Genomic DNA, 13,594 nt, shown 5'->3' with positions numbered 1-13,594 from the left:
AAGAGGCGTAATGGAATCGTTTGCCAACAATAATTTATCAGTTATAGAGATTTTTATGCAGACATGCATCCAAAGTTGGTTAAAAAATAAAAATGTTGTTCCTCGATTGACCAAGTCCAAATTTAAAATAATTGAAAACATAAGGAACGCCGTGAAGTATAGATTAAAACACCAAAAAGCACCAAATTTAAAGAAATTGTGGTGTTATTAATTGAAAAGTCGTGAAATTTACAACCATTGTCGATATTTCATTAAATCTTTACTTCACTATTTACAGATGGTTATAACGAAAAAACCAGCAAAATATTAACAACTTTGTTTAAAATTATGTGTAAATTTTTAACAAATATATATTTTTGAAATATGTGCTAATATCTGTGACCACATTTTTCATTTAATTTGTTTAAAATTTAATTTATTATGTAATTATTTTAGATAAAAATAGAAAAGATTTTGATTCCATTTAATTAGAAATGTGCTTTTTCTAACTAATGACAAAATTCATAAAATGCGTTTTTTAACAAAGAAAAATTTTACAAGAAACTAAGTGTATAAATAAACATCTATTAAATATAAAAAATAAATTTAATATACCGACCGTCAAGAACTACAAATATTCAAATAATAATACTGTTCAAGAAAAAACATTGAAAGTATATGAGCAACTAACCGGGAGGTGGATAACTTCATCAGTGCATTTTTATATTTATTAGTTAGAATAATGTATAATCATAAATATTTTAATCATGATGAAATTTTATATAAATGATATTTATCTTATTCAGATATGACAAAGGTTGCATTTATTCAAACTAATCTTTGCGGATTGACACGTCTGGCAGTAGTAGTCTTGTTTAATTTATATATTACTTGAACTTGAAGATTCATATAAATAGACATATTAAATTTATCTAAGTATTACTTAAGTCCAACTTACGTAAGATTAAGAAGATTTTACAAGTCATTTTATATTCATAATAAAATTAAGAAATTTTATTAAAGAAAATAATAAACATTTAACATTTTAAAAATTTCAAGTTTCTTAATAGAATGAACAAGAAATCAATTTAAAAAAAATTACATTTAAATAACCTACCAATAAAACCTACTTGATTCGTGTCAAAGTACAAAATTTGCAAGTCGGTGCTGTGATCTGTGATTTGGCTGTCAAATTGTTTGAACGACAACCTGAAATAACGATTCTTAAAAATGGTAGTGGGTGCCTTTCCTGCGGCCAAACTAGGGGCATTATTGCTGAAACAAATCAGTAAACCCATAGCAACTGTTGTCAAAAATCAAGCCAAACAAAGACCATTCTTCAGAAAATATGTGTGCATGCCACCCGCTCAGTGTATGTATTTGGAGGTTAAACTATATTGAAGTTGATCATTTATTTCACAAACTTAAAATAGGTGTTCTGTTTAAGTTTACAACTGGTGCGAGGTGAGAGCTAAGATGTGGATGATGAATCTAGGCAAACCTGTCAATATACCAGTGCTGAATGAGGCTATGGCAATTGAACTGGGTTCAAATCTCTTGGGTGAAGGTATTATATTCATTATTGCTGCTGGAATTGTTTTATATGAATACAACAGGTACATCAGCATTATCAATAGTTGGTACAATATTCAATGTTTTAATTTTAATAGATCTGCAAATAAAGAAGAAGCCAAAGAAAGTGCTAAAAGAGCTGAAATTCAGGCATTGAATAATGCTATACGAGATCTGTTTTTACAAACTGAGGAACAGGGAGCACACATAAGAGAACTGACAAGAAAAATGGGTGAATTAGGTAAGTCCCTGACACAACTGTCATATGTCATGCAATTTAGTTAAATAATCAAAGTACTTTTTAACATGATTTTCTACAAATTAAATTTATAGTGTAAATACAAATAACCATGCCCTATGTCATCAAGGTAAAATATAAAGTCCTGTACTATGGTAGTAGGAAGTTTCCCAGTGATCAAATTAGGTGCATTACTACTTAGACAAATCAGTAAGCCAATGGCAAAAGCTTTCATTGATGAAGCAAAAAGAAGCCAGTTTTTTAGGAGATACATATGCATTCCACCTGCACAATGTATGTAATTAATAACTTAAATGTTCAATTTTAATTAACCAATTTCCACTAGTGTACTACAAATTTGAGATGCATGCTAAAATGTGGATATTAAGTTTGGGAAAACCAGTAAATATACCAGTTTTAAATGAATCAGCTGCAATTGAGTTAGGAGCTAATCTTCTAAGTGAAATGGTTGTTTTTATAACTGCTTCAACGATTCTTCTATATGAAATGAAAAGGTGTTTTACTGATTCAATAATAATATTAACCATATAACATAACTTTTTGCTCAGATCTTCAGTGAAAGATGAAGCAAAAGAACAAGCTAGGAGAGATGAAATTAATAATATAACGAGTAGTATTAAAGAATTACATGATATTGTAGAGGAACAAAATGCACAAATGAAGGATTTGTTAAACAAATTTGATAGTTTAGGTAAAATTTATAATTACAGGGTAATTATTTTTAACACCAACAATCTTAAAATATTTAATTAAAGTAATCTTTTAATAATACAAATAAAGTAACATTGATGCAGAGACATACAAGTTGTAATATTCATACACATATATAATAGACATTTTACATATTTATTAAAACTAAAAATATTTTTAAATTTTACTTTGCATTTTTTAAACAAAATACACACAGTCCAAAAATAACTAGTTGGGAAAATGCAAGGACATTGTAGCTACCTAATTGTTTGGTCTAGGCTATTGGGGTAGTGAAGAATGGCGAGAAGTGCGTGTTTTGAGTTTACTTAGCCCAATTATTATTAGTATTTTTATGTGTATAAATTATTGACATATTTGGTACGTTTTTAATGGAGGGTTATTAAATTTGTCATGTATTTTAGAAACAAAATGGGATAATCCAATTAAGGGTTCAAAAGTTCCGAAAAGGTCGCCACCACCACCACCACCTGCTGAACCGACAATTTCAAGCGAAATAGACGATCCAATTTATTCACCAGAACTTTCTGCCGAAGGAAAAGTCACATATGCTGTTGAATCTACAGTTCCTGAAAGTTCTGGATTTATTCTCAGGACAGTTAAACAAATAGAACACGAATTTTGGGCTAGTGAGAACAAGGAAAGAAGTGTTAGTATTGTAACAGATGGGCTTGACCATTTACAAAGTATTTTCAGGATACATATAAATTGAACGTTAAAATTTACTAGATGTACAATAGCAACTGTAAAATATTTATAACTTATTTGACTAATTTTAAGAACAAATAAATTGTTTTTGTTTAATATGTGATTTATTATAAAAGAAGCACACATTATAGACAGTAACTTGCATATTTATTAACTTACATACTTCTCATAGAGAACATATACAGATGCAAGAAATACTTATTTTCATAAATAGCTTATTTTACAAAATCTTACAATGTACATTTAAACCAAGTTACTTATTTGGGGTATCTTCATCAGAAGTCTCATTGTGTTTTATATTGTTCCAATCATTGTTTGATGACTCTTTCCCTTGACCTTCATTGTTGTCATTATATTTTTTTCCCTTCATCTCCTCATCTGATGTTTCTTCCCCTTTTAATGGTTCTCCTGTAGGTGTATTCTTTTGTGCATAAGCCTTATCTTCATCTGATGAGTCTTGTTCCTTATCCATGTTTTTATCAATGTATATTTTCTCTTTTCCATCCTCATCTGACGACTCCTCTCCCTTTCTGGCATATTTGTTAACATATTTAGTCTCCTTTTTATCATCATCAGATGAAGACACCTCATCTTTGTTTGAATATTTAGTTTCCTTAGTATCACTATTTGACTGACCTTTGGCAGCAAACTTATTAGCAGCATACTCTTTTTTATCATCATCTGATGATATCTCTCTTTTAGTTGCCACTATGTCTTCATTTGTTGATTCCTTATTTTTATCCGTACATATTTTCCCACCATCATTTCCATTTGATTCATTTTTCTCTTCACCTTTATCTTTATCATTTTCCTGCTGATTAACTGACACAACCTTTGAATAACTTGTAACATTATTATCATCTGACACATGAGTATTATGTTCCATATTTTCATCCTCATTTTTTTCCGTTTTCTTATGTTCAAAGTTACGCTTAATTTTTTCCACTATTTGTTCCAATTCCTCAAGCATTGAATTTCTCCTCTTTTCAATGTTAGCTAAAAATAAAATAAATAATTTCTATAAATAAGTAACGAAAGAAAAACGTACCTTCTACTTCAGCTTTACTAGCCTCCAATAATTCCTTAGTAACATCATTTAGACGCCTTGGCAAAAACTGTATGTGTGGCTTGGCCTTAGTGGTTATAAAGTTTGCTCTTGGCCTTTGTTTCTCCTCCCAGTATGCAAATTCCTTCATTCTCAGCATTTTCAATTCGATAGCCTTGATTTCAGCCTGCTTTTTGCGCCTGTTCAAGAATAACTCTTGCCTTTCTTTCTTAATCACTTGTTTTTCTTTGATTACGTGATCTTCAATTTTTTTCTCAATTTGCTTCTTTTTTTCCTCCTAAAAGGTTGTCAATTGTGGACATGGTTGTAATGTATGAATGACTAAACTTACCAGGGGTCTGTTTCTGGTTTCCTCCTGCTGAAATTTCTGAAGTGTGCTCAACAGTGCTCCGAACATTCTTCTGTTTCTGGCATTGGACCGTTCATCTTTGCTTTGGGCAGCCAAGGCCTCCTGCCTGCTTGGAATTTCCTTTGGTGTGACTATAACCTTGCTTATTATTTGCTTTGGCAGCACAGGCTCGGAGACAACTCTATCAGATAGCCTTTTGAACACTGATCCACCTCCAGTGCCCCTTCTTTTATTTGGTGGTTCATCATTTTCATGCGGGAAGACCCTGTTCCTTGCGAGCCTGTGCCGCGGCTTGTCATCGTTTGGGGGGCGTTTAGTACCTACCCTCTGGGGTGGATCTGATGGGTCCCTGCCAATTAACCTTTTAATATTTTCATCCACTCCTTTCAAACTGCTCTTCGCCTGTTCCAGCTCGGTTTGCAGGGTCACGAAGGATTTCATCAATATTTCAGTTCCCATTGTTACATTCACAAATGAATAATTCAGCAATCAATAGATACATACACAAATATTATTTGCCATGAAGTGGTATGCATACAAAAACCCACTGAAAACTTATGCCGCTGTCAAAACAGTGTTCTACAGCCAACCGCGTATCTACACACAGCAACCAGTTGTTAAGGCCTTAAACAAATGGCTCCAAATTAACATTTGCCTGTTTCGATAAATTTTTCCCTAAACTCTAATGGCCGTAGATAACCAACTAAAGTTTTAAATATATTAATTTGTTTTCATCAACAATTATTGTTGTACTGCTTATGTTGGCTACCCTTTAAGCGGCGAATTTAAAGCTTGACTTACAAACTTCATACTAGTTCATGTCACTGTGAGTTGCATGTACTGTAGATTTTGATTATGGGATTTCCCAATTTCGTTTCTACATGTACATTTCACGGACAAGAATACATATTTAAAATGAATGTCCTAAATAACAATTTGGAAATTCTCTTAACTGATAAATGTTCCGGAGAAGAATGGCAATGCAATTATGACGATACACGTAAAAGTACCACAACTATTTTTAAACGAAGTAATTATTGTAAGATCACGTTATTTGTAGAAATAGAAAATATTACCAGAAAGACAGGAAATTTCAAACAATTCGAAATATTCGTGGCGATGATTAAATCAGGACTGTTGAAGGTATTTGTTGTCGATGGTAACGCACAATTAATCAGTACTGTCACTTACTTTCAGACTTGCGAAAGCGTCACTTTGGACTTGCTAACCTACGAAGAATTTGAATCCCTGCGGCACAGAAAAATCACCAAATACCTCGGTCCTGATAGTTATTTTAATAGAAGATATCTAATATTAACTTACGCAGTCGAATTTGATAAGTATATTCCTGACACACTCTCCTATAACAAATTTGTAAACATTAAATATTTGAAGGATTAGATATCCTATTCCTTTAGAATATTGCGGTCCACCTGATCCTATAGTACTCCAAAAAACTATCAAACGCTTAGAGATGGAACTAGCTAAAACTAAATACTCACTTTCTAACAGAACAACACAAAGCAGCAGCTCCAGAAGAATTTACAGACTACAGAGACGGTAAACTATCGTATACGGAATTTTAAACAGACTTCTTATTTTAAACTTCAGCATTGAGGAGTTGACTGCAGAAAATGCAGAACTAACTCAGGAAATTGAACATTTAAAGAAAGTAATGAACAAGAATCCGAAGACTTCCGTTGCGAACTTGCAAAAAGCTGTTACTAATTTGGAGGAAAGTGTTGTCAGTGAGAGAAAATCACATCACCAGTTGGTGGAAAAGCTAAAGCAGGATAAAATGAGTCTCAGCAAAGAGCTAGAGCGCGTTAAGCAGTCTGAAAAGTAGCAATCTTATTTATACATATATACAAGTTAATTAATTTTAGAGTTATAGATATTTAAAAGCCAAATTAGCAAAAAAGGAATTAACTCCCACTAAGTAACAAACAATTTGTCCATTCATTTTTCTCGTTAACGCACCCTTTTTATAGGTACTCTCCCTCAATAAAAAATAGACGTTTTTCTAACTTAAATAAAGTTGAAAGTAAAAGTTCATCTTATAATAATAACAACAGCGACTTGCGATTTACTAGAACAAAATCTTACTCCCATAGGCAGTCGCCAATAAGGTTTTCAATAGAATAAGTCATGTAGATTTTTTATAGAGCTCCCAAATTTTTAGATCCGTTATAAGGACGTGCACGAGTAGAAGTTCTTCCACGAGTACGAAGTGCCCCGATCCCGTGGAATCTGATCGTTTTAGATCTCCATGCACCTCTTCTATATCCAACAAAGTATTCCGCCCTCGAGGAACTATTCGTCAGGCAACATCGCAAAGAAAATGTGTACGAAATATATCCAAAGGTTCAGTGAGCAGTGCCTCATCAAAAAAGTCTAGTAAACCAAGGTACGGAATTATTTATTTATCGAGATCTTCGTAAATAATTTATTTTCAGGAGCAAATCTAAAAAGAAAATATCAGATTATGAAAATTTAGAGCTCAAAATATTGGATTTGGAAAAGCTATTGAAAAGGTCTTTAAAGAGATAAATATTGTAAGTTAGTATGTGTGTGTAAGCATATAAATATCTGTATGAGACGTAGATGACCAACGTTATATGTTCACACTAGATTTTCCTTAATTTTTCTATAGATATTGAATGTATAGCATATATCATTGTTCTATATTTTAAATTTTATACATTTATTATTGTTACTGTAGAGAGTAATTAGTGGGATACATGTGGTATTTCCTTTATACATCCATTTAATTACTTTTGTATAACTTGTATTTTGTAACAATAAATATTCTTATAAAATATTGTTTTTCGTTATTATTTCCAGTTGGTTAACGTGAAATAAAACAAAAAAATATGTTACAGATTAAATTAATGGTTAAGTTGTTTCCTAATATTTAATTTTTATTAAATATGATTATTCAACCTCACCAATACTTAAATTTCAACACAAAAAAATATGCAAAAATATATTTATTCTTCTATCATTTAAACTATCTTAATAAAACTGATAAAATATCAGTATTTAAATATCAAATATAAAATATCAGTATTTTCTCCACTGACACCCATACTTCACGAGCAGTATCTTTTAGTTCACACAGTGAAATAAGAGGATCGTTAGGATCACAGTGTACTTTTCTTGAGTCCATTGCAACTTTAGATTTTTTTGTTGATAAGTTCATTTCTGCATTTACAATAGTTCTCGTGTTATTCTACTAGTCGTAGATTTGACAATTTCTTCAAGATACCATTATTCCCTACGATTCTTCTTATTCTTTATTAATTTTTCATATAACATAAGTGAAATAATCAGCGAACAAATCTAATTTAATATATAATTTTCATTTAAAAAAGGTATAAGTACCATTATTTGTAAGGATTCCACACTTTTGAACATCCGTGTATATTTGAATATTGTCCTTTTATTGTATAATTGTTAATATTTTTTATATTTGCCTAATATAACTTTGATTCTGGTCAGTACATTTTTTAATGATTTATTTATTCAACCTCACCAATACTAAATAAATTTCAATACAAGAAAAATAATATACAAAAAATATTTATTCTTTTGGACTGAACTATCACTTAAACTTAAAAAAATATTAAAAAAACTATTTAGTAAAATATATATCAGTATTTCCTTCATTGACACCCATTCTTCACAAGCAATATATTTTAGTTGTAATAAGAGGATAGTTTCGATTCTTGATGCACGTTTATAGAATTATTCCAGGCATCAGGGGAATTCGGGAGCCACCATAATGTAGTTATACCTTCTTCTTCAACAAAATTTCGTATTGCTGCTGTTCGATATGGAGGTTTCATCCATAGCACCTCGGAATAGACGCACAACATGGTTTAAAACTTCCTTCAATATATCAGTGATTCTTCTTTCTACAGCCAATAGAGGGATCCGGTTTCCTCCCATAATACCAGCCCAATCCATCTAATCGTCCTGAAGCCGTCCAAACTAACGTACGTCGTGAATGAGAAACCAGACTAATTTATATTTCAACAAAGTATATCACCTAATTCCAATTAGGACCAGGGTCCACTATTTTTTGAGTCCATTGTAACCTTAAAATATTGTGTGATTATGTTAGTTTGGTTTCTTCTACGATACAAATTTACAGCATTTAGTCTGCGTGTTGTTTATCGTGAAATTTGTAGTCCCCAAAGCCTACCAATCTCATTGAATATACTAATTGTAGATTTCAGACAACTTCTTCGAACAACCTTTATTATCTATGGATCAGCGGAATAAATCAAATTTAATATACCAATCGGAAAGCGTTTACTCTGTATGAATCTTGAGAGACACGATGCACGACAAAGACAGTAAAAGTCTGCAGTTCGTCCAGTGGTGTTCATCTCTTTGACATGCATGATGTCTCAAGATTCAGCTGGAATTAACGCTTTTCGGTTGGTATAATATTCATTTAAAAAATGTATAACTATCATGGGGTAGATATATTATTTGTAAGGATTTCAAACGGTTGGGCATGTGTGTATTTATTGTGTAATTAACATCTATTCTTCACGAGCAGTATCTTTTAGTTCTCCCATTATAATAGGAGAATTGTTTCACTTCTTAATTCATGTTTCCAGAATTATCCCAGGCATCTTCATATCGATTCATCAAAGAATATTATGTTACTTCAGTTAGGACCAGGGTCTATCATTTCTTGAAATCCATTGTTATATTAGAATTTTGTGTTGAGGTGTTAGTTTGGTGTCCTCTGCGATACAAATTTACAGCATTTAATCTGTGTGTTGTTTGTCGTGAAATATGCAGTCTCCAAAGCTTAACAATCTCATTGAATATACTACTTGTAGATTCTAGATAATTTCTTGGAACTTCCATTGTTATTTACGATTTCTATGTTGATTCTTCACGTCGTTTATATTTTTTATTAATTTTGGATACACACATGTGAAATAATGTGTAATATTAATCAACGGAACAAATCAAATTTAATATATAATTCATTTAAAAAAGATATGGGGTGAATATATTATTTGTATGTATTTCTAACTTTTGTAATGTTAATATTGTCTTTTATTGTATAATTGTTTATATTTTATATTAGCCTAATATAACTTTGATTCTGATCAATACATTTTTCAGGATTTTACTTAATAAAGTTCGTTAAAGTCAATACAAAAAAAATCAAGTGACAATAGATACCTATCACCATGGAGATATGAGTCTGTTTGCTAGTTAATTTCATCAAAAATTGTCAATTCAGTCACTCTTTTGTCAGTCAATCTCTCATCATGTCGCAAGTATATGTAAAAATATTTAATTTGCATAAGTTCTTTAAGAAGCAACGAATCATTAGTAGAAATATGGTGTTGCAATACTTGCATAAGCAATATTACAGACCATTTTATACATATTGCGAGAAAACCGTCGTCCATCATGATTTCTTTGACTTTCCGAAACGATATTTCTCCAATTTGCCCCCATTCACAAGAATAAACTTGCCTGCCCTGTCTCCGACGATGGAAGAAGGGGGTGTGGCGAGTTGGGTCAAGAAAGAGGGCGACAAAATCAGTCCCGGTGACGTTTTGGCCGAAATAGAAACAGACAAGGCCACGATGGGATTTGAAAGTCAGCAAGACGGATATTTGGCGAAGATCATCATACCAGCCGGCACCAAAAACATTCCCGTCGGTAAACTTTTGTGCATCATAGTCGATAATCAAGCAGACGTTGCGAAATTCAAGGATTTCAAAGATGACACTCCAGTTCCAAAAGCTGACGCTCCACCTCCTTCTCCTCCCGTCGAAAGGATCACTGCAACCGTGCCGAAACGGGACAGTCCCATGGCTTCGCGACTTGCGGAACTCAGCAAATCGAGGAAGGCAGATGAAACCGCCTTGGAGAAAATCCTACCTCCTGAGTTAAGTACTCCTAATTTCTCGGACATTCCTTTGTCAAACTTTCGAAAGATTTCTGCGAATAAATTTTTGGAGTCCAAGACCACCACCCCCCATTACTATTTATCTATAGATTGCTTGCTCAACAAAGTCATGAGGACCCGTCAAAAACTTAACGAAGAACTGCGAAACAAAAGAATCGAGCTCACCATCAACGAATTTATAGTTAAGGCGGTCGCGATAGCTTCAATCAAAATTCCCGAGGTCAACTCCTTCTGGCACGAGAGCTTCATTCGTCAGTACGGGGAGGTGGACGTTAACTGGGCCATTACGACGGAAAAAGGCCTCCTTACTCCGGTCGTGCTTCAAGCTAATAAGAAAAGCCTTCCGGAAATCAGCGAAGCGTTGAAGACACTAGCGGAAAAGGCCAAACAGGGTTTACTCACTCCTCAGGAGTGCAACGGTGGCACCATATGCGTTTCCAACTTGAGCATGTACGACGTCAACCGGTACTATGCTATAATCAATCCACCTCAGAGTACAATTGTGTCGGTGGGTGCGATAGACGAAACCGTTGGGCTTGATTCGAATGGGAAAATGCAGCCTATCGAATTGGTAACCGTGCATCTAAGCTGTGACCATCGGGTCGTCGATGGAGCCGTGGCAGCGCAGTGGATACAAGTCTTCAAGAGCTGCATAGAAAACCCCGAGCAGCTGTTACCCTAATTGTTTATTTAGATAGTTTTTTTAGATGGATATGTATTGTATTGTAGAATTGTAATGTTAAAATAAATTTATATTAATAACGTTGGTTCTTTTATTTGATTAGGTTAATTTTTGGTGTTGGTGGCTTTAAAAGAAATCTTTCCAAGTTTACTTTTTGATCAATAATATGTTAGATTTTTGTGTGTACATAATCGCAGCTGCAGTATGGTGATTTATAACCAATCTTTGTTTCTTCCTTCTATTTTTTTATTATTACTTTAACCATCACGTAATTTATATACAGGTTGTTTCATAATTTATCCGAAATTTTTTAACCATCGATTATCGATAAATCTAATAAAAATTCAACAGAAAACAAGATAAAAAATGTTAAAGTTTGTAACAAACCTCTTCAAAAACTGTTTAAAGTTTTCTCCATTGACCTGTAAACAAACTTGGGCCCGTCTTATCCAATTTCGTCGCACTAGTTCCAACATCCTGTATAGACGATCTTCCAAAATAAAAAAATTTTCATCTAATTTTGAGAGTCGAGGGTAAAGTTTGTTATAAAGCATCTAAGTTAAGCTGGAGGAAACTTAACTTGCCTCACTGAACACAAAGTTTTATGAAGTTGTAATGGTTGCTACCTCATGAGTTAGCTATTTAGAGTAGTATCTTATGGATTGAAGAGATGTAAATGAGCTGAGTTGATTTATGAGGTAAAATATAATATAATTATAATATAAATAATAAAATGTAATAGTATCAAAATGGTGACTTATAACTAATCTTTTTTTCTTCGTTCTATTTTTTATGATTACTTTAATCATCGACATAATTTATGATTTTCCAAGACAACTTTTTCATTCAATTTTAAGAGCAAATTTTGTTACAAATCATCTAAGCTATACTGTCTAACTGAACACCATTATACAGGAAGGAACTCGATCTTGGGATCCCCCACTGAACGGGAGAAGAACGTTCTATGAAGATGTAATGGTTGCTACTTCGAGAGTAGAGGATTTTATTTAGAGTAGGATGATGGATCTTATGGATTGAAGAAATGTAAATGAGTTAAGTTGATTTATGAGGTATAATATAATATAAATAATAAGATGTACTAAGTATCCTTTTTAAACCTACATTAGAATGTAATAGAAGTAAACTTCAATAAATTCTGAAGATTGTAGGAAAAAAATTTAATCAAAGTATTAATAATGTTTTTTTAAAACTAAATAAGGGATGTGGTTGTCTAGAAACGCTGAGATTAATCACAGAGTAAGGACAACAGAAATTAATCAACACAAAAAACCAGATAAGTTTTAATAACTTCAAATTGTTGTAAATCAAACTCTAACTTTAAATGAAATTTTCTTGTACAGTGTGTACTGCGAATCTTCATATAATAACTTTGCATTAATAACATTGCTTATTTTACTTGATTAGATTAATTTTTTTTTGTTAGTGACCTTAAAAGAAGCTTTTTCAAGATTACTTTTTGATTAACAACATGTAAGACCTCTGTATATAGAAAATTGCAGCTGCAGAATGGTGATTTATAACCAATTTTTGTGCCTTCTATCTACTTCTTTTATGATTACTTTAATTATCGACATAATTTATGTACAGAAGACCTTCCAATACAACAACAACTTTTTCATCCAATTTTAAGAGATGAGAATAATGTTTGCTAAAAAATATTTGAGAATTGTCTGATAGAACACCATTATTCAGGAAGGAACTTGATCTTGAGTTGCCCTATTGAACACAAAGAGAGTCCTGTCAAGATATAATGGCTACTACCCCGAGAATGGAGGATTTTATGTAGAATAGGACGACGGATATTATGTATTGACGAAACATAAATGAACTGGGTAGATTTATGATGTATAATATAGTATATATAATAAGAAGTACCAGCTTCTCTTTTAAATACATAATAGCAGGAGATTTCTAGGATATGATAGAAGTAAACTTCAATGAATTCAGGAAGAAATTTTAATCAGTGAAACAATAATGGTTTTGGAAATTAAGTAAGATATGCGGTTATCTAGAAACACTTGTGTCAGTCACAGACGAAGGAGCACGCAGAAATTAATCAACACAGAAGACCAGATAAGTTTTAATAACCTGAAATTGTTATAAATCAAACTTAAATAATAATATTTACCAGATAGAATTACAAAAAGTCGAACACAAGAACATTACTTTTTAACAACTTCCTTGCAATTGATGTATATTTTTACAACCAATAATCCAATCACTGTTGAGAATCTCTCACAACAAAGAAAAAAAGATGGAAACACACGACCTCAGGTTGACAATGCCAGACAATAACTATT

The 13,594-nt window shown here is 32.3% G+C and overlaps 4 protein-coding genes across 5 annotated transcripts; 3 read left to right on the top strand and 1 right to left on the bottom strand.

Moving 5' to 3' along the window:
• The first annotated feature begins 1,142 nt into the window (after positions 1-1,142).
• On the top strand, positions 1,143-3,322 carry LOC109602829 (putative OPA3-like protein CG13603). Of its 2 annotated transcripts, none has more exons than XM_020019279.2 (4): positions 1,143-1,351; positions 1,427-1,595; positions 1,650-1,792; positions 2,923-3,322. In XM_020019279.2, exons 1-4 carry the CDS (start codon positions 1,210-1,212, stop codon positions 3,228-3,230), a joined length of 762 nt encoding a protein of 253 aa, XP_019874838.1. In that variant the 5' UTR covers positions 1,143-1,209; the 3' UTR covers positions 3,231-3,322. The 2 variants fall into 2 exon arrangements, with proteins under 2 accessions (XP_019874838.1, XP_019874846.1); XM_020019287.2 differs by lacking the exons at positions 1,143-1,351; positions 1,427-1,595; positions 1,650-1,792 and adding exons at positions 1,926-2,083; positions 2,136-2,304; positions 2,359-2,501.
• A 29-nt stretch (positions 3,323-3,351) lies between these two features.
• On the bottom strand, positions 3,352-5,332 carry LOC109602820 (pinin). The gene is made up of 3 exons (XM_020019266.2): positions 4,624-5,332; positions 4,275-4,569; positions 3,352-4,222 (listed from the first exon to the last, which is right to left on the bottom strand). Exons 1-3 carry the CDS (start codon positions 5,098-5,100, stop codon positions 3,480-3,482), a joined length of 1,515 nt encoding a protein of 504 aa, XP_019874825.2. The 5' UTR covers positions 5,101-5,332; the 3' UTR covers positions 3,352-3,479.
• A 108-nt stretch (positions 5,333-5,440) lies between these two features.
• On the top strand, positions 5,441-7,382 carry LOC109602406 (centrosomal protein CCDC61). The gene is made up of 9 exons (XM_020018777.2): positions 5,441-5,641; positions 5,702-5,784; positions 5,839-5,981; positions 6,037-6,201; positions 6,253-6,483; positions 6,536-6,580; positions 6,633-6,770; positions 6,824-7,048; positions 7,098-7,382. Exons 1-9 carry the CDS (start codon positions 5,497-5,499, stop codon positions 7,189-7,191), a joined length of 1,269 nt encoding a protein of 422 aa, XP_019874336.1. The 5' UTR covers positions 5,441-5,496; the 3' UTR covers positions 7,192-7,382.
• Positions 7,383-10,013: 2,631 nt separating this feature from the next.
• On the top strand, positions 10,014-11,273 carry LOC109601460 (dihydrolipoyllysine-residue acetyltransferase component of pyruvate dehydrogenase complex, mitochondrial-like). The gene has a single exon (XM_049970362.1). It carries the CDS (start codon positions 10,014-10,016, stop codon positions 11,271-11,273), a length of 1,260 nt encoding a protein of 419 aa, XP_049826319.1.
• Positions 11,274-13,594: the final 2,321 nt, after the last annotated feature.

This window comes from Aethina tumida, chromosome 1 (assembly GCF_024364675.1).
Source record: "Aethina tumida isolate Nest 87 chromosome 1, icAetTumi1.1, whole genome shotgun sequence".
Taxonomy (NCBI): Eukaryota; Metazoa; Arthropoda; class Insecta; order Coleoptera; family Nitidulidae; genus Aethina; species Aethina tumida.
Note: the sequence above shows the minus strand (reverse complement) of the source record. Positions and strands in the feature narration are given on the sequence as shown.